The following is a 19,517-nucleotide window of genomic DNA, read 5'->3' as shown; positions in this document are numbered from 1 at the left end:
GGATTTTTTTTTCCCTAAATAATAAAAACCATCATTTAAAAACTGCATTTTGTGTTTACTTGTGTTATATTTGACTAATGGTTAAATGTGTTTGATGATCAGAAACATTTTGTGTGACAAACATGCAAAAGAATAAGAAATCAGGAAGGGGGCAAATAGTTTTTCACACCACTGTATATACCTATTTATGTATTTATTTATTTTAATATCTTCTGTAAAAAGCCACATTTCCCCCTTGGGACAAATAAATCTATCTATCTATCTATCTGTGGTGTGCTGGGCTGGTAACATCACATTAAGAGAGGCCCACTGAATTAACCTGCTAACTAAAAGCGCAAGCTCAGTTATAGGACACACTCTGGACCTTCTGGAAGTCATAGCAAAGGTGGGAAACTGGAAAATGGAATGCCATTATGAACAATGCTATGTGTCCCATCTCTGACACACTAACACTGAAGACTTTCAGCCAACAAATTATTCCGCAAAAGTGTGTCAATAAACGCTTTATACCAACAGCAATACAACTGTATAATGCCTCACTGGGACTGGGATTGCCAAGTCTGAAGTTTTCTATCTTATAAAATTGTCTTCATTTTAGTCATTCTGGTATGTGTTCAGACCATAGCGTGTGTGTCTATCTATCTATCTATCTATTGTATAGTGCCTTTCACATCTATCTATCTATCTATCTATCTATCTATCTATCTATCTATCTATCTATCTATCTATCTATCTATCTATCTATCTATCTATCTATCTATCATATAGTGCCTTTCTATCTATCTGTATATCTGTTTATCTGTTATACAGTGCCTTTCTTTCTATCTATCTGTCTGTTATATAGTGCCTTTCACATCTATCTATCAATCTGTCTGTCTGTCTAGCAGTGTTAGTAGTAGTATTGTTATTGATAGGTGTACAGAGAAATTCTTAGTATAGGACCCTTCACTGACAACAGGTCCAATGTCCTTGCACAGAATTACAAATATAAAACAGCAACAGAAATGTAACCTTATAACACTTACATAAAATAAAATCTGTTTTATTGCATGGGCAGCGTAGTGGGTCAGTGTCATTATCTCAGAACATCGGCGACTCATTAAGCTCAGCCATTGTCACTGTGAAGCTCACATGTTCTCAATGTGTCTTCATGAGTCTTCTCCAGTTTCATTCTTCATAACAAAGACATACATGCTAGGTGAATTAGCCACTTACCCAGAATTGATTACCACTTCTGCCTGGAGAGGCTGCAGTTCTCTGCACTCCACCCTACATGGTGGAATACGCTTGCATCCTTGCATCATATCACATTTTAAACCTGCAGAATCTGACATAGGATTACAAGACGCTGGTTCCTATTTCAACAACAACAATTTATTTCTTGTTTAGCTCAAAATCACACTAGGAGTTCCTCAATGGGCTTCAACAGGCCCTGATTTTTGACAGCCCTGCCAGCTTTGACTCTCTAAGAAGACAAGAAAAAACTCCCAAAAAAGTATTATAGGGGAACAAAATGGAAGAAATATTGGGAAGGGCAATTCAGAGAAAGACTCCCTTGTAGCAGTGTTGAGTTCTTGGCAGGAATTGAGTCTGGACAGAGAGCCAAACCTACCCTCATGCTCATACACACATCCGCATTGGCCTAGTTTAGATTCTTCAGTTAACCAAATATCCTTATAGAGGTCAAATCCAGTTATAATGAATACTGAATTAACAAAATTTTCAGAATAACAAATACTTTTTGTTGACCCAGACAAACATTTGTATAACATCATGTTTAAAAGATTTTGTTTTAACGGAATGTAAATTTCAGTATGCCAAACGTTTTTAGATCAAAATTGGGCACTGAAGATAATAATGCGATGCAAAATAATACTTAATGTCACACCTATGCTTTCACCTGGTCTTGAGAACCTTGCAATCGTCTGTCTCTTCTTGTTAGACCAAAAGTCAGTGACAGTCTGTTTTAAAATTTCTGGTCTCGGGCAGTCTCAGTGAGGCTCGGCGCAAGTGTGGGCTTGACATCATACAGGTATAGCCGAATTCAGGGTCAGTGCTCCACTGAGCGCCTGCGTGGGTAGTTGTGTCACATGCTGATACTGTACTGTACTGTTTGAGTTTCGTAGCGCTTCTCAAAGTTTTCTTTGCCATGAACGAAAGTGCCAGTTTGTGCTATGCTGAAAAAAAAGTTTCATCTAGTGTCTTACTGTCATTCTGTTTTTATACCTGTTTGTCTTTCTATTATATTAAAATAGTCTTCCGTCGTGTCCGCGTTATTCAGCCTTGACCACTCCCCTCCACACCGCTCGCCCAGTCATTACTCCTACTGCGCACATCCTCTCTCCATACCACCCCATGACACTCTCAGTGCTGCTAATTTGCCCTTCAATGCAGTCGCTTAGAATGGCAAGGCAGAAAAGCAAATTATCTACCCAAGAATGTTGAATTTTTGGTTACAATAGAAAAACAGTGGCAAGAGCTGATAATGAACGCCAGAAAAAGAAAATGTACGAAAAAGAGCTGCATATAATAAAAATCAAGAACAAACAGAATTATCCAATAAATGAGAAAGAGAAAAATATAATGAACAATATGCGAACAGAAATGCGAAAAGGCAACGTTTATAGAATGTAAGATAGAATAAAGTAATCCATAATATTGTTTTTGAAGAGGCATTAATGTTATTTAATTTTTTATTTACTTTTTATTACATTTTACTTTTTTACATCTACTTTTTTACTTTTATTTTTTACTACATTTTATTATTCATTTGTATTTAAAATAGACAGTTGGAGTGAAATACTGTACTCAAGTAGCTGATTTTCTATCTATAATAACTAAGGACCAAACCGTCTTCCTCTCGCACCCTGCATACTCTTCTCTAACTCTTTAAATTCAATTGCTTTCTCTAATGGAGGAGCGTCCTGACACCCTTTGAGCAGCTCAGCCACGAGCCCAGGGGCTTGGCGAATGAAGCGAGCAAGGGACAGAGCCCCCTAGTCTATTAAAAAAAAAAAGTTTCATCTAGCATCTCATTTTCAAATAAAATATTGTTTGCAGTTTATTAAGTAATTTTTTTTATACAGTGTGTCAGACGGCTAGGACCCTTACCAGGTTGGGACACCTGGAGAAGGGAAGGACCGGGATGGAAAGAATATCTCCCCCGGGACACGAGAGGGCAGCCACTCTGGTTGGCGCCAGGGCCATGGTAACAGAGCTTGGAAGCTCAACCCTGAGGGACCCTTTGGCCACCCCAAAGGGGGCACCTGGGCATTTATTAAACCCTGGACTGCAGCACTTGCACCATACCAGGAAGTGCTGCCGGAAGAGAATCTGGGCACACCTGGAGTTCTTCTGGGTGCCCATACAGCACTTTTGCCATACCAGGAAGTGCTGCAGGAAAATCGTCAGGGTGCACCTGGAGCACCTCCAGGTGCAACATAAAAGGGGATGCCTCACTTCATTCAAACAGCCGGAGTTAGGAGGCAGAGGGCAGAGGAGTGGAGGTGGCAGAATGAGAGAAGAAAAGAATAGAGGGGAGAAGGATTGAGTTAAGTTATTGTGGGGGATCTGTGCACTGTGTATGGTGCTGTGTAAAAAGGCAAGAAAAAGAATAAAACCATGTGTTTTTGGGACTTGTGTGTCTCAGTGTCTGTCTGTGGCCGGACTAATTCCACAACAGGTACTGTGAAGCTTGGGTCACAGAGTTGCACAAGTGACAGTATGGTGAGTCCAGGTTTCTAAGGAAAATCTTCTTCCAACTGCTCCCATTAGGGGTCCCCACAGCAGATCATCTGTTTCCATCTCTTCCTGTCCTCGTCATCTTGCTCTGTCACTCCCATTACCTGCATGTCTTCTCTCACCACATCCATAAACCTTCTCTTAGGCCTTCCTCTTTTTCTCTTTCCTGGCAGCTCTATCCTTAGCATTCTTCTCCCATTATACTCAACATCTCTCCTCTGCACATGTCCAAACCAGCGCAATCTCACCTCTCTGACTTTGTCTCTCAACCATCCCACCTGAGCTGACCCTCTAATGTCCTCATTTCTAATCCTGTCCATCTTCGTCACACCCAATGTAAATCTTAGCATCTTTAACTCTGCCATCTCCAGCTCTGTCTCCTGCTTTCTGGTCAGTGCCACCATCTCCAACCCATATAACATAACTGGTCTCAGTACCATACTGTAGACCTTCCCTTTCACTCTTGCTGATACCCGTCTGTCACAAATCACTCCTGGCACTCTACTTCACCCATTCCACCCTGCCTGCACTCTCTTTTCACTTCTCTTCCACAATCCCCGTTACTCTGTACTTTTCATCTCAAGTATTTAAACTCGTCCACCTTCGCCAACTCTACTTCCTGCACCCTCACCATTCCAATGATATCCCCCACATATACACAAATGCATTCTGTCTTGGTGGTCCTACTGACCTTCATTCATCTCCTCTCTAGACTATATCATCACCTTTCCAGGGTCTCCTCAACCTGCTCCTACAGGTACTTATTACTGTATAGAGAAGGCAGGAACAGCCTCAAAACTTCATTCAAAATAGGAGCTGTTACTTCAGCATTCAAGCACACAAGATAGGAACCACGACATGGCCAAGCACCCTGCTTTAGCTCCCATCTTCAGATTAGAAGAACACCAGCAGCTTGGAATCCCCAGTGTGGAAGACTAGGAGTGTGCGAGGAAGAGCAGGTAAAAGCCCACATGTTAAATTATGTGGTAAGTCTGTTCCTGCAGAGGACAACCATTTACCTTGCCCTTGGTTTACTGCTTACCACACACAGCAGAGGAGCTATGGAGGTGTCCTTACACCAGTGTAGCTCTATCATATTTGACTTTACATTGCATAGTTCAGAATGGACAGATTTTGAAATTCACTGCCAAATGACTTGCAGATGCCTTCTTTCTGTAGATCATTTTATCAAGGGCAATCACAAGAACTCGGTTAATCCCAGTATAAATTAAACTAATTTTTGGAACGCAAGCAGGCTTATCCTACACACAGTCTTTTTTTTTTTTTTGTTTTCAAATAAATCCTGTGCTTATTTTGGAAATGAGCTGTCAAACAAGAAAACAAACCCTTTTTTGAAGAAACACAGAAACTCCTATAAATAAAAGTATCTACTGCTGCGCAAAAAGATAAAAAGAAAAAAAAAATTAAAAGGAATACAGAACAGGATTCAGGGGAGGAGGGGCACAAATCTAATCCCTCAGGTCCCTGATGTTTCAACAAGACCACCATTGTATTATGGCATTCATTGTAACTGGTCCGGAGATGAAACACAGATGACCTTGACGTAAAGGATACATTTTTTTTTCCATTGAAATTATCTAGAACATGTGCAAAATCTGCTTTAAAATTCTCTCATTTGCTATCTTGAAACAGTATGACAGTGTCACAATGATTTTGTAAACTCTTTAGAGACGTTAGCTGTGATTTTACTTCAGATGGTACAACATGTTGAACAATTGCTCAAGACATTATTGTGCAGACATAACAGTTGTTGAGATTTCAGTGAGGTTTATTATTATTGGCCTTTCATTTCTTAAAAGTTGCATTATGCTTTAGGAGTGTGGGGTTGTGCTGAGAGACACGTCTATCAACGTACAGTACATTAAACCAGGAGCAGCTAATGATCTGATTATCACTGGGACTTGCAAGTAAACAACAACAACATTTACTTCTTTAGCTCACTTTCATACAAAGGATGTAGCTCAAAGAACTTTACAAGATGTTAAAAGGAAAGTTACAAGAAAAGAAAAAAACAAATAAGATTAGCTTTAAAATATTAATGATTAAGTAACAAAAAAAGGTAAATAAATAAATCCATACGATTTTATAAAACATAGATGTATAATTAGTAAAAGGGTAGCATCCTTATATAGAATACCATAAAGTAAATCTCTAAAGACGAGTCCAGTGATAAACTCAGATGGCAAAGAGGAACAGAATAAAAAAAACAAAACAAAAAAATCTCCAGTTCAGCTGAAGAAAAAAAAACAAAAAATCTGCAGGGGTTTCAAGACCAAAAGACTATCTAGACCCCTTTGGACATTTCTACCTAACATACCGTATATAATCGTGAATAAATCAGGTCTTGAAACCTGAAAAAATCGATCACAAAATCAGACCGCAACTTATACGCCCGTTCAAAAATACAACACTTAAATTTTTTTTTTTTACATCTTCTTTCCTCCTCCAATCTCTCATCAGTTTCTCAGACACATGGAATTTTGTTATAGCAGTGCAGTTACCAATTTCTTTCGCCACTTAACGACTTTTAATTTGAAACCAGCTTCATATTTTCTTCTGATTGAATGCTCCATCGTAGATAAGGGATGCTCTTACAATAAAGGTGTATGAGGGTGTTTGATACAAAAAGCACAAAACAGTGCAAACGTCGCTTCAGAATAGTTCGGGTATTACCGTGTGGTCATGTAGGCACAATAGAGAGACAGAGAGGTTAGGAGCACACGCTGATACAGTGGATTGCCACACCACATAGAAAGTAAAGGCCGTGTGCTCCGTGGTTACTCTCTCAGGTGGGCGTTAGCATATCGTGATCTTCTGGACCAATAGCGGGAGTTTTTCTCATTCAACTTATACGACCGACATTATAAAATACCAGAAATTATATGATAAAATCAAGTCCCGACTTATCTGCTGGAGAACTTAAACGTGGGTATATACGGTAAATGTTTTGAAATCATTCCTCATTGTTTCCAGGCGTCGTCTGAGAGGATTCGATGAGGTTGGTCTCAGTGGACAGCTGGGGCACCGGCCATCATTTCAGCATTACAGGTGGCTGTACTGGACTTTGATCAGGTGGTGGTGGCACAAAAACCAGAAAAGAAAGTAGAGATTGGTGAAGACTGGAAATCCCCCTGAACAGTACGGCATTTCTAGGCCTATATAATTTATAGAGAGTACAACTAAAATGTAGCTACAAAAAAGTGCTTTTTCAGCAGTTTTTTTAAATATTCCACAGTATTAGCCTGGCGAATGTCTGTTGGTAAAGTATTCCAGATTTTTGGTGCATAACAGCAAAGGGCTGTCTCACCACTTTGTTTAAACTTGGCTCTTGGAATTATAAGCAGACCATCATTAGAAGATCTAAGGTTACAACTTAGAATGTACAGTAGGGGGAAAGGCACAAGGAAAAACAATGGCGTGGTAGTACTATTGTAGACTATTTTAACAGTCTCTGAGATGCTTATTGGAGAACTACTTCTGAAGTTTAATATGGCCATCTCATGAACACTAAATCCAGTTCACAATTGTGGGAGGACAGAGGTTTGGACACAAGGGAGGAAAAGGCCCTGGACATGAAAGGGTCCACTCAAGCGCAGCACACACTCACCCAGGGCCAATTTGTAATTGAAAACCAACGTAACACACACCTCTTGCTGATGTAAAACACTGTTAAGTTACCAGTCCACTAGATGTTAAAAGTGTTAAAAATAAGACCTGAGGAAGAGACATCTGACAAAATTGATGAAGCAAAATTCAAAGTCAAAAGCTAAGGCAGAGGGCCATAACCAGGAAGTCAAGAATTAAAACTCTAAAAATCAAAAGAGATTTCCAAATTTCAAAGGCAAAAGATCTAGAAAATTAGCAAGACCCTGATCAAAATATCAGTAAAGCAAACTTGAGTAACCAATTCAAATTATCACAAATCTAGGATTCTTATGATCTTAGTGAGATCAAATAATAGGTTGCGAAATGAAATGAAAATATTGAGGATTTGGCAAAATGTAATTGAGAATTAGGCAATGCTCAAAATAACGTGAGAGCAACAAAGTCCCACAAGAACAAGCTGGGAATACTAACCAATGCTTGAAGTCAGAATACATTTTTGACAAAAGTGTCTTAATATTAAAATCTTCATCGGAGTAACCTTGAACCTTCAAATAAGTGTCTACTTAGAATTCCAAGAGCTAAACTTGAAAGAAGTGGTGAGGTGGCATTCTGCTGTTAAGCACCTATAATCTGGAATAGCTGACCGACAGAAATTTGCCAGGCTAATATGGTGGAACATTTTTAAAAACTGCTTAAAAACTCATTACTTTAACATGGCTTCCTCATAGCTACATTTTAGCATACCCCTGATAACCACATATGCATTGAATTATCATTTTTACCAAGGCTCCGCAATCCATACTAATCCCTTGTCACAAGAATGAGTCGGAGACATCATAAAGAGTTGGGGCAGCCGCCCGTATATTATTTTCTTTGCTGCAAAAAGTTGTTTTTATTGTAGCATGATATGCCTAGATCAGAGTCCAAAACAGAACTGCCTGTATTGAGGCAAGATGGCAGTTTTAACAGCCTGGAAGGGAAATGACGTCATCGGTGCAGGAACTGGGAGTGGCGTCCTCGTGCCCGGAAGTGACGTCATCATTGGGGCCGGAAAGACATCGGAAAGGTCTGCAAGGGACTGAGAGAGACAGTCAATACACTCCGCCGACCCCTGGCCTGGCGTAGAATTACTTTTGTTTGGGCCCTTCAGCTGTTTCCCATGCGCACGTGTGTGACACCCTACTTTTCTCTGCTGTTCTTTTTTCCGTTTTTTCTGTGGTGGCGATCTGTGCCACCACCACCTGATCAGGGCACCATGCAGTCCCTACACTGACGAACTGAAGGCAGGACTCCAGATGTCCACATGACCATCATCATCAAATTCTTTCATGTGAAGCCTGAAAACCATAAGGACCGATTTAGATCATTTATGTTAGGTAGAATGCCCAGTGGGGGCTGGGTGGTCTCTTGGCCTTGGGTCCCCTGCAGATTTTTTTTTTTCCCCGAGCCCTTTGGAGTCTTTTTTGTTCGTTTTTTCTGTCCTCCTGGCCATCTGACCTTACTTTATTCTGTGTTACGTATTGTTGCCTAATGTTACTTTTATTTTTATAACCTTTCCTTTCTCCATCTTGTAAAGCACTTTGACTTACACCATTTGTATCAAAATGTGCTCTAGAAGTAAATGTTGTTGTTGTTGTTGTTTTATCTTCCACTAACACTTACAAGAAGGTTGAGAGACTTGAGAATGAGATTTACAACACAGATGTCTGGAACTGTGCATTCACATCTTTTATAGGCAGAGTAGTGAGAAAGTAATAAGCATTGCATTAAGAGACAGCAATGTAGAGAAAGTCACAAAATGGCAGTGAATATCCACTTTGCATAATTATAAAATGGCATTGACAGAATGATAATAGAATAATATAAGTTTTATAGAAAATAACAAGTCCAAGTGTATAAAAGATCCAAAATTGAAACCTGCTGGTTCCAAAACCTTGAACACAAGACGAACAATACAGGGATTAGGGGACCACCACTTAAAGCGGCCACTATACCCCAATTTAATACTAAGGGCCAGAAGGGAGCATTGTTTGTAACAGCATAGGCACAGCCTGCTGCTACTTTCAATCGAGGTCAGGTGACCTGTAAAAAATGAAGCCAAACTTTCAGAGACGCCTGCAACTGAGACTGGCCACAGTAAATCCCTGAATCACAACAGAGATGCCAACCGGGTCGTCCCATTCATTGTCCAAAGACACAAAAAACAAAATAAAAGGTAATGCTCTTCAGCGTAAATTTCTTACCGTTATGTGGGTTTCAATTAAAGAAATGAGGTTTTGGGCTGAGCTCGCCCTGCGAGTTGCCTGTGCCAGTAATGATGCCGGGTTTCTATGGCACCTGAACTGGAAGGGATGAGGTCAGTTGCCCTCACTGGTTGGCTTCTGGGCACTGTGGGGAAAGAAGGAGATGACAGTGTTAGTTAGCGACAGCACCTCCTCTTGTCCCCGCTGGATTATTACATACCTTGACAGAGCCTGTGAGGAGGTCCTCCAACGCAGATGTGTGACACATGATATAAAAACAAATCACAGCTTTTTATTATTTTTCATTTGATATACGTATTTTTTGCAATTTAAATATTATTATATGATAATACTATTGTTTCACCACCCTGGATTTTGACCGCTGTGTTGCTGTGCATCACCAGTTATCTTGGTTGTGTATGTGTGTGATGTCATGGCAGTTATCTGATTTAAGACCGATCTGCTTGCTCTATCATTGTAAAGCCGTAGCTTCTCTGGCAATTTCTATTTTGGGATTCTAGCTCATTTTTTCCCTCCTGGATTTGTTGCCATTTTCCAGACATTAGCATATTGATATTGTATTATGAATGCAAGGTCCTAAGAGGTGCCTTGTTGCTCAATTTGACAGAGACAACTAACATGTTTATTAGTGGAAAATGTCAAAGAATGGTCAAGACATACAGTAGGCAGGGATTTGTTACATCAGTAACCAAAATGTTCTTGCAACAAACTTAAAGGGTACCCAGAAACTGAAGTCTAAAATTAAAAACAGAATTCTGAGAGAGTGGTTCTAAAGTCAAAGGTTTTTTTTTTTTAAATTTCAGACTAGGGGGCTTTGCCCCCTGCTCACTTTGCTCACAAACCCCTGGGTGGCCGCTACACGCTAGCCACTTTACAGCTCTGCCGCTCACGTATGGGGAAGCGGATATACAAGATTGTTATTTTCATGAGATTTGTTACATATGCATAATAGAAGTAACTATTTTACATTACAGCGAGTAATTAACCATAATACAAAGTAGTAAAACGCAATAAATTGAAAGAAAATTATGTTTCATGTTGCGTTAGTAGTATTCGTTGTGTTATACGTTTTCATTCTGTTTGGCTTTGAAATTAACACGCAAATGCTTTTTAAACTTACACTTTCACTGTAAAACAATATTTGGAATTAACTTTTCATCAATATCACATTGAATTTTGATTCTGTGTTTAGACTTTTATTGTGGCAACGCAACGAATAACTGCCCGTGAGTGAATATTCTTTCTTTCTCTCTAATAAATAAACCAAATTTTTCGAATGTTTGTCCCTGTGATTTGTTAATTGTCATAGCAAATGCTATTCTAACAGAAAACTGTAAACATTTTAATACAAATGGCATATCAAGATCTCCATTGGTGTCTAAAGTTATCTGCGGTACTACATTACATTTCTTGTCACCTGTTAAAATTTTACATGTCAGAATTGTTTGACTAATTTTCAGTACAACTAGTCTTGTTGTATTGCATAGCCCATCACTCAGACATAAATTACACAATAACATTACGATACATACTTCTTTCAGCAGTAATTCGGCCGGTGGAAAACCAGACGGTGTTAACGCTAGTAGATATTCTACGGGATATTGTAAGTCGATGTTTTCATCTTCCACACCATCACCACTAACTGTTTGAGCAGAGTCTATTAATTCGCATTTAACCAATTTGCCGTGTAACCAATCAACAATCCATCCATCCATTTTCCAACCCGCTGAATCCGAACACAGGGTCACGGGTGTCTGCTGGAGCCAATCCCAGCCAACATAGGGCACAAGGCAGGAACCAATCCTGGGCAGGGTGCCAACCCACCGCAGGACACACACAAACTAGGGACAATTTAGAATCGCCAGTCCACCTAACCTGCATGTCTTTGGACTGTGGGAGGAAACCGGAGCGCCCGGAGGAAACCCACGCAGACACGGGGAGAACATGCAAACTCCACGCAGGGAGGACCTGGGAAGCGAACCCAGGTCTCCTAACTGCAAGGCAGCAGCACTACCACTGCGCCACCGTGCCTCCCTCCAATCAACAATTTTCACGTTAATTCGTTTGACTTCATTGTTTCCCAGCTAGGATTGCCCATGTACTCATTTCTTCCGTTGATAACCCTTCGGGATGAAATTCTTCAATAAGATTTAGACATAATAAGTTTTGTTGTATGGGAAACTTAAAGTGAGGAAAAAGTAAAAATTTATAAGAGCTGAGAGCGCAGAAACTATGTCTAACAAAAGCATTCACACCAATGAGAAGTGAGAGGACCGTGGGCGTGGCTGAGAGGAGGGTGGGACTTGAGAAAATCTCTTGGCAAAAGACTCGTTTCAAGATTTTCTTTTATAATAGAGAGGTGTTTTTTTGGAATTTGTCTTAATGTTTGGATGCTGTTTATTGCAAAAGGCCATTGTATATGTCATTGTCATCGTGATGTCACAAGGGGTGTGTATCACGTGACTAGCAACCGTGCAGCATCTTAGCAACCAGGCACACAAATTAGCAGCTCCCATGAAAAACCAATATACACAAAATGGAAACAAAATAAAAATGAATAACATTCAAAAATGACATAAAGTGAGTTAAACAGGTCAAGTATGCTGGTGACACATTGACATTATTCTGCCAACTCAAACCATTGCAACTGGCGGCCTAGGTCCGCGGCTTGGCCCTGCCACTGCAGTAAAATCACCAATAACATTTATCTAACTCTTGAAACAGTTAACAGTTACTCGGTTTGCTTTGTAAATAGATTGGTCATAATGTGTCCTAAAGAGAAGCAGCAAATTCATATCAATTTAAATCTGTGTGCCGCTTTAACAAGTCACATTGTTAAAGAAATGAGTGTAAACTCTTAGCCAATAAGCTTAAAAAAGAGAGTCCATCCCAGAACGTAAAATAGAAAATCGTGGTGAATGCAAACTCAGATATATGGAACTTCTGTATGAGATCATTAAATGTAGAAAGTAGAATAAACATCATGTTTAAATAAAGTGGAGCCCATTTACAGGCAGGAATTGAACTTTGATTAATACATTGGTTGGAACAAAAATCAGAAGGCACAGTGGTCCTCTAAGACGAGGTTCGTAAAACACTGCCATAACACAAATTGGAGGGCTGTCAGATCCAAGCACCCCAATCTGAATGGGAGCAAATTACAATGTTGACAGTAACGCAGAACCACAAAGGATCCAATGAAGATATTTGATTATCTCTTATTTGAGAAGGTAAATGGTTATGAATGTGGTCTGAAATGTTTCACAAGGAATAGGCTTATTTCCGTCAACATCCATTTTTCCAAAAGTTAAAACAGCTTAAATGTGAAGTCTGTGAGGTTTTTGTGGAGAACCCATCCGTGACTTCATCTTTATTCAGTTAAAGCCATGATTAATAATTCAAAACCTCTCTCTTTCTAAGAACAATGGCATTCATGTCTGCCTCCTGAGAGAAGTGCTGGTGTTACGTGATGTGCTTCTTGTGAATGCGTATTCCACTTTGCAGTCTAATTCCTCCCTGACAGCTGTTTCCATTCAATTAATCTGAATTATGTGTTGTTTCTTTAACAGATGTGTGAAGAGTGTGTCTTTTGCAGACTACATAAAGACATGGTCTGGTATTGCAACATCAAAGGCCACACAGGATCTAAGCAATCCAGGTAAGTAATACAGATGTGCATGTGTTTTATTTATTTAGTCATTTTTATATTATATTAGTAGTGAGAATACAGCTGCACCAATATGCACATGTGTGACAATGCGGGTCCCACTCCATGCTCCCATCTCCCCTTTGGGATGAGCTGGACAATGAGCACACTAGACGAAGCAAGGGGAAGGTGTAAAGTTCAACAGTGCTTCTACTACAAAAACCTCAAAAAAATCAAAACCAGTGTCCACAGTGCAGTGTTCAAAAATGTTCTGATCTTCTTATATAATACGCTACTGTGGCTGTTTGTTTGTCTGTCCAGGATTTTAAATCACCTGTAGCTCGCAAACCATTTAACCTATTGACCTGAAATCTGGTACACATATACTACGTGACGTCTACTATCCGCTGTCAGGGTGATGATTTTTATTAGTCTTGTTATTTTTATTATATTTTATTGTAGAATCAACTCCTGCGGGGCTGGCACCCTGCCCGGGGTTTGTTTCCAGCCTTGCACCCTGTGTTGGCTGAGATTGGCTCCATCAAACCCCTGTGACCCTGTAGTTGGGATATAGCGGGTTGGATAATGGATGGATGAATAGAATCAACTCTCGGCAGCGCATGTGTATGGGTGCCGTTCTCATTCACTATCACCTTCGCTAACCATTCTTGAGGCAGATTGATAACTTAAGTGCCAGCTTAAGTGAAAAATTAGGGAAAACATACTAAGTAATTGCAACACAAAAATTAACTTAATCAGTTTTAACGTGAAAAGATACAGACGAAAGAAGAGAAGCAGTGGGCCGCTAGGGTGGTGAAAACAAGAGCTGCTCAGGAAGCAACAAGCACATCAACTATGAGCAAACAGATATTAAATGTACAGAGAAAGAGGAGGAAAACAAGGAATGCTCAAGTCAAGTGTATTCACTGCATGTTATCGTGCAGTACGCCTTTACTGATAAATAAATAATCCATAAAATCAGTTAAAATCCAAAACATTTAAAATAAGGCTAAAACGAGATTAAAATCCTGTAGCAGACATTGGGGCCACTGCAGCTAAGCACAGCTCCTTTCGCCTGACACGGCAAAATGGATTATTTAAAATCTGGCCATTCTTTTGAGGCTGCGGACCCGCAATACCACATGTTGTAAATGAAGAAGTACAGCTAAGGAGGTACGGCCCATTTACTCAGTTACTGTATACGTATAAATGCATTGAAGTGGATGAAAAAATATCTATCTATCTATCTATCTATCTATCTATCTATCAATCACATAGTGCCTTATCTATCTATCTATCTATCTATCTATCTATCTATCTATCTATCTATCATATAGTGCCTTTTCTATCTATCTATCTATCTATCTATCTATCTATCTATCTATCTATCTATCTATCTATCTATCTATCTATCTATCTATCTATAGTGCCTTTAACATCTCTCTATCTTTCATTCAAGTTATTATCCTGTTGAGTTTTCTCTGGGTTCTCTAAATCCTCTTATTGTATAGCCCAAAGATTTCCATATAAGGTCAACAAAATAATAAAATCAAAAAAGCAATAATAATACTCATCATTTTGCACATACCATCTTAATCGATAGCATATATTTAAGGTCAACTTAAACTTTATATCCCTGAGACATTTAATAGATTATGCACTCAATACACAAATTATTGGAGACGCTATACTAATACTGAGCAGGGCCTCGTTTTACTCTCAAAACAGCCTCAGTTCTCCGTGGCATGGATCCCAGAAGATGTTGGAAACATTTCTTTGTGATTCTAGTTCATGTTGACATGACTGCATTACACAATTTCTGCATATTTGAAAGCTGCACATTCATGCTGTGAATCTCCTTCTCCCACATCCCAAAGGTGTTCAGTTGGATTCAGATCCAGTGACTGGGGACTCCACTGACGAACACTGAGGCCATTGTAGTGTTTATGAAACTAATTTGGGACTACTTTAGCTTTGTGATATGGTGCAGTATTGCACAGGAATTAGCCATTTGAACAGGGGAGGACAGCATCGGTCCTGGAGGGCCGCAGTGGCTGCAGGTTTCTGTTCCAACCCAGTTTCTCAATGAGGAGTCAATTATTGCTGATGACGCTCTTATTGCTCAAGTGACATTTTGATGCTTCATTTTAGTTTTTTTATTGCTTGTTAAGGTTCCCCACCCTTAATTGCTTATTTCAGTCTTAAGCAGCTCCATTTGCTGTTTTTAATGGCTCCTTATTAGCAATAAGCTGCAAATGACAAAGGAGCCAGCAGTTCTCCATCTAACTTGTTTTTATTTATTCCTGTGTGGGTTCATCCTGCACTATTTAGTTTAATAAAACGCTTAAGAGAAAAATGTGACAGACTGGTAATGATCTGTTTTAGGCTTCAAATCATTTGGTTGATATCCTTGCAAAGGAAAAAATATACAATATAAGAACCTGTTTTGGGGGGAGGGGGTTGATGTGTTTCGAACCTAGTTTTGTTAAACTTGACTTGCTTGTATGGAATGTTATTTGATTTTACAGTTTTTCTCGATTGGTTTGGCTTATTTCTTGAAACCGAGATGACATTCTCAAAACCATAAGGTCATTTGGCCAAACAGTCTTACAGTGCTGCCCAACATTATAGCTCACTAGCAAAACAAATATCTTACCCCAAACTCTTCGTCCATGCTTCAAAAGCAGATTCCTTTCCCATATAAAAGGTCAGTACAGTCAGAATAGCACAGATCCTTCTCAATTGCCTTGGCACATGTGCATTCATTTAGTGCTTTTGTCAGAATACCCCGGATGGTTTAGCACAACACCATGGATCCCCTGCAAAAGCTCATATCTCTCCCAAAAGAGTTTATCCATGTGTCAAAACTAAATATCCTTCCCATATAAATAGTCAATGCCCCCAAAATGCATTATACCTTTGGCATTGTTTAAGCACTGCAAGTCAAAATGCTTAGACGTTTTGTCACTGAGGCACAGGTCTAGCAACAGAATACCACTATGAATAAAACCAAAAGATTTTACAGTAAAATCAGCCTCCAATAAACCACTCATACTCAAGGAAACTGTAAACATTTTTATTCGTACAAAGAAATGTTAACATTAGAGAACATACTGTGAAAAGAAAACATATACAGGATTCTGTAAATGTGAACAGTTATAAACACAAACAAAAAAACCCAAAAAAACTCTAGCCCACCATACTGTAAATAAAGTCTCAGAACTATAGTACAGTAATATTTTCAGTGGTCGCCATTGTCACCCTCTCTTTCCTGGCCACCATCCTCATCCTCCTGGCCATCGACGCTGCTCTCTGTCAGGCCATAAATTCTCATCCACATCGCAACGGATATTTTCTCGTGCGATGCAGCGAGGGAAGAAACGGCGTGAATGTCTCAACCATCCCCTACATTGATCCCCTGTGATGTCCTCACATGCAGCATCCATTGCATGCAGCAGGGCCCTCTGGTCTTGAGCCTGATGCTCATACACCCTCCACCTCCAAGCTGAAAAACTCCTCAATTGGATTCAGGAAAGGAGAGTAAGGTGGAAGAAACTCCATTAGCATCCGGGATGGGTGGTGAACCAGGTTCTGATGCGTGGGACGCGGAGGAAGTTCACATTATCCCACACAATGACATAATGTGGTAGCTGAGGTCCTTCTACACCTCTCTCATTTTCTGGGATCAGATCAGTATAAAGGTGGTCCAAAAAATTGAGGAGCTTTTGTGTATTGTAGGGCCCTAAACTGGGAATGTGTGTGGCCACACCTCTTTCTGATATAGCGGCACACATTGTTATATTTGCTCCTCGCTGGCTTGGGACATCCACAGTGACTCGGTGGCCAATGATGTTACGGCCACGCCTTCAACCTTTGGCCAGGTTGAAGCCAGCTTCATCAACGAACACTAGGATGTGAGGGGTTTCGTTGCCTTCTAATGCCATAATTCTCTACAATAGAATAGAAATAAATCTAATCAGTCAAGTAGAGACAGATACTGCAGGGAGGATCTAAAGTACTGTACAAACAGGGAGTGGGAAACTGAAGACAATTTCTAGGAAAAATGCTCTAGTCACACAAAGCTGGATTCTGAAGGTGAAAAGGATAACGCAAAACAAAAAAACAGTGGTAACCATGTCTTACTGTAATAGTGTTACAATGATAGACAACCAGTAGTTGACTTACATGCACATACTGGTACCGCAGCCCTTTCACTCTGTCAGAGTTTCTCTCAAATGGTACCCTGTAAATCTGTTTCATGGTCATCTGATGTTTCTTCAATACCGGTCTATTGTGGAGATGCTGATAGAGTTTATATTTTGGAACATTACATTGTCTAGCAGGATTGCATTACGAATCTGTCTCAGTGTGATGGCATTATTTGCAATGACCATGTTGCATATTTCTTGTTCTTGTTGTTCATTTAGAAGTTTTCTTCTGCCACCCACTTGAGGCTGTCGTCCAATCCTAGACATACAAGTCAAAGGTCAACACTGTAAATTTGTTACAAAATGAGTTACCAATGTAATTGTACTGCTGTCTTATGGTACTAGAAGTGTGATGCACTGCACAGTGACTGGAATACTATTCACAGTATTTTCTCCATTTTTGTCTTTGTCATTTTTATAGTATCATATAACATCACATGACGATATTACAGTACTCTAGGCCTACACACACACCAACACTGAATAGTTCAATAGCATAGTTCTGTACCTGTTTTCCCTGCGAAAGGTTTGGATGATGGAGGAGACTGTAGACCGAGGCACATTAGGCTGCACTCGGCGACCTGCCTCTGCCATTGTGAGGCGATGGTTTATGACGTGGTCAATAAGGGTGGCCCGGATTTCATCTGGGACATCATGGTGCCTCCGTGCTCCTCGGCCTCTCCCCCCAATTCCTCCACGCATTCTCACTCCTCCTCTTCCTCTTCTTCTTCCTCCTCTTCCTCGAGCAGGAAGTTGCTGTTGTACTTGGCGAGGTGCTTCCATGTTCACACTGCAAATGAAACTGGCCCCGCGCCAAGCTCTGTCTATATACTTTTGGCAGCAGTCATAATCATAGACAACACCTGTCAGGTATCTGAACAACCTGTTTGATTGGTCATCTGAGATGTGGGAAACTGCTCCTTCGTTAGTTCTAATTTCACCTGATTGATTGTCAAGTACTGTCATAACTTTATCAAATGTTCCAAGATATTCTTTCATGGTATTATATCTTTGACTAATTTTGACAGTTGAACAGACAATTGTGCATATGATGACTTACACAATAAAACCATGCTGATATGTTTTGGAGTGAGTGACCATTTCACTGAAAAATCAACTAATCAGTTTAGATCGGCAAGATCTATTTATTTGGAAAATGTGCTAAATGTGGGCTCATTGTGCTAACTGTAGCTACTTGTACATAATCATTTGAAAAGAAGCACAGAGTCACTTGAGACATGTACTAAAGCATTTGCAATTTGATTAAACCAATGAAATATGACATTCTGTTGTGAACAATTGCAAGGTGGTTTGGAGATTTGTCCATGTTATTTTGAGAATGTCATCTCGGTTTCAGGAAATGAGCCAAACCAATCGAGAAAAACTGTAATAAAATCAATAAAATGCAAAAAAAAAAGAACCTAACATTGAAGATTAACAAGCCATAAAATTAAAAAAGGTCAGAGTATGGCAGCAATTCTTTCCTAATTAAAAAATTGAGTTGGAATGAAAACCTGCATCCACTGCAGCCCTCCAGGACCACAGTTGCCCACCCCTGCTTTAAAAGATGCGTAAATTGTGGTCATGAAAAGATGTACATTGTGAGCAACAATACTCAAATAGGCCGTGGCTTTAAAGTTATGATTGATTGGTATTAATGGGCCCACACCATTACACCACCACCACTAGTGTGAACTGTTGACACAAGGCTGGTTGGATGAATGGATTCATGTTGTTGGTACCAAATTCTTTCCCTGCCATCTACAGTATGTGCCTCGGCAGAATCGAGTTTGATCAGACCAGGCTATGTTTTTCCAGTTCCCAACTGTCCGGTTTTGGTGAGCCTGTGCCCACTGCAGACTCAGCTTTCAGTTCTTGGCTGACAGGAGTAGAACCCTACATGGTCTTCTACTCTTGTAGCCGATCCACCTCAAGGTTTGATGTGATGTGTATTCTGAGATGCTTATCTGCCCACCTCAGTTGTCCATGGTGGTTATTTGAATTAGGGTAGTCTTTGTGTCAGCTTGAACC

At 39.9% G+C, this 19,517-nt stretch overlaps 1 protein-coding gene across 3 annotated transcripts in view; it reads left to right on the top strand.

Annotated features, from left to right (window-relative positions):
* Positions 1-19,517, top strand: part of LOC120515052 (ubiquitin-conjugating enzyme E2 U-like) — a 161,646-nt gene that overhangs the window by 113,319 nt on the left and 28,810 nt on the right. For all 3 annotated transcript variants that reach the window (XM_039735760.1, XM_039735757.1, XM_039735758.1), the window contains exon 8: positions 13,202-13,290. In XM_039735760.1, coding sequence (XP_039591694.1) covers positions 13,202-13,290 — 89 coding nt within the window. The remainder of the gene's footprint in view (positions 1-13,201; positions 13,291-19,517) is intronic.

The sequence above is a fragment of the Polypterus senegalus genome, chromosome 14 (genome assembly GCF_016835505.1).
Source record: "Polypterus senegalus isolate Bchr_013 chromosome 14, ASM1683550v1, whole genome shotgun sequence".
Lineage (NCBI taxonomy): Eukaryota > Metazoa > Chordata > Cladistia > Polypteriformes > Polypteridae > Polypterus > Polypterus senegalus.
Note: the sequence above shows the minus strand (reverse complement) of the source record. Positions and strands in the feature narration are given on the sequence as shown.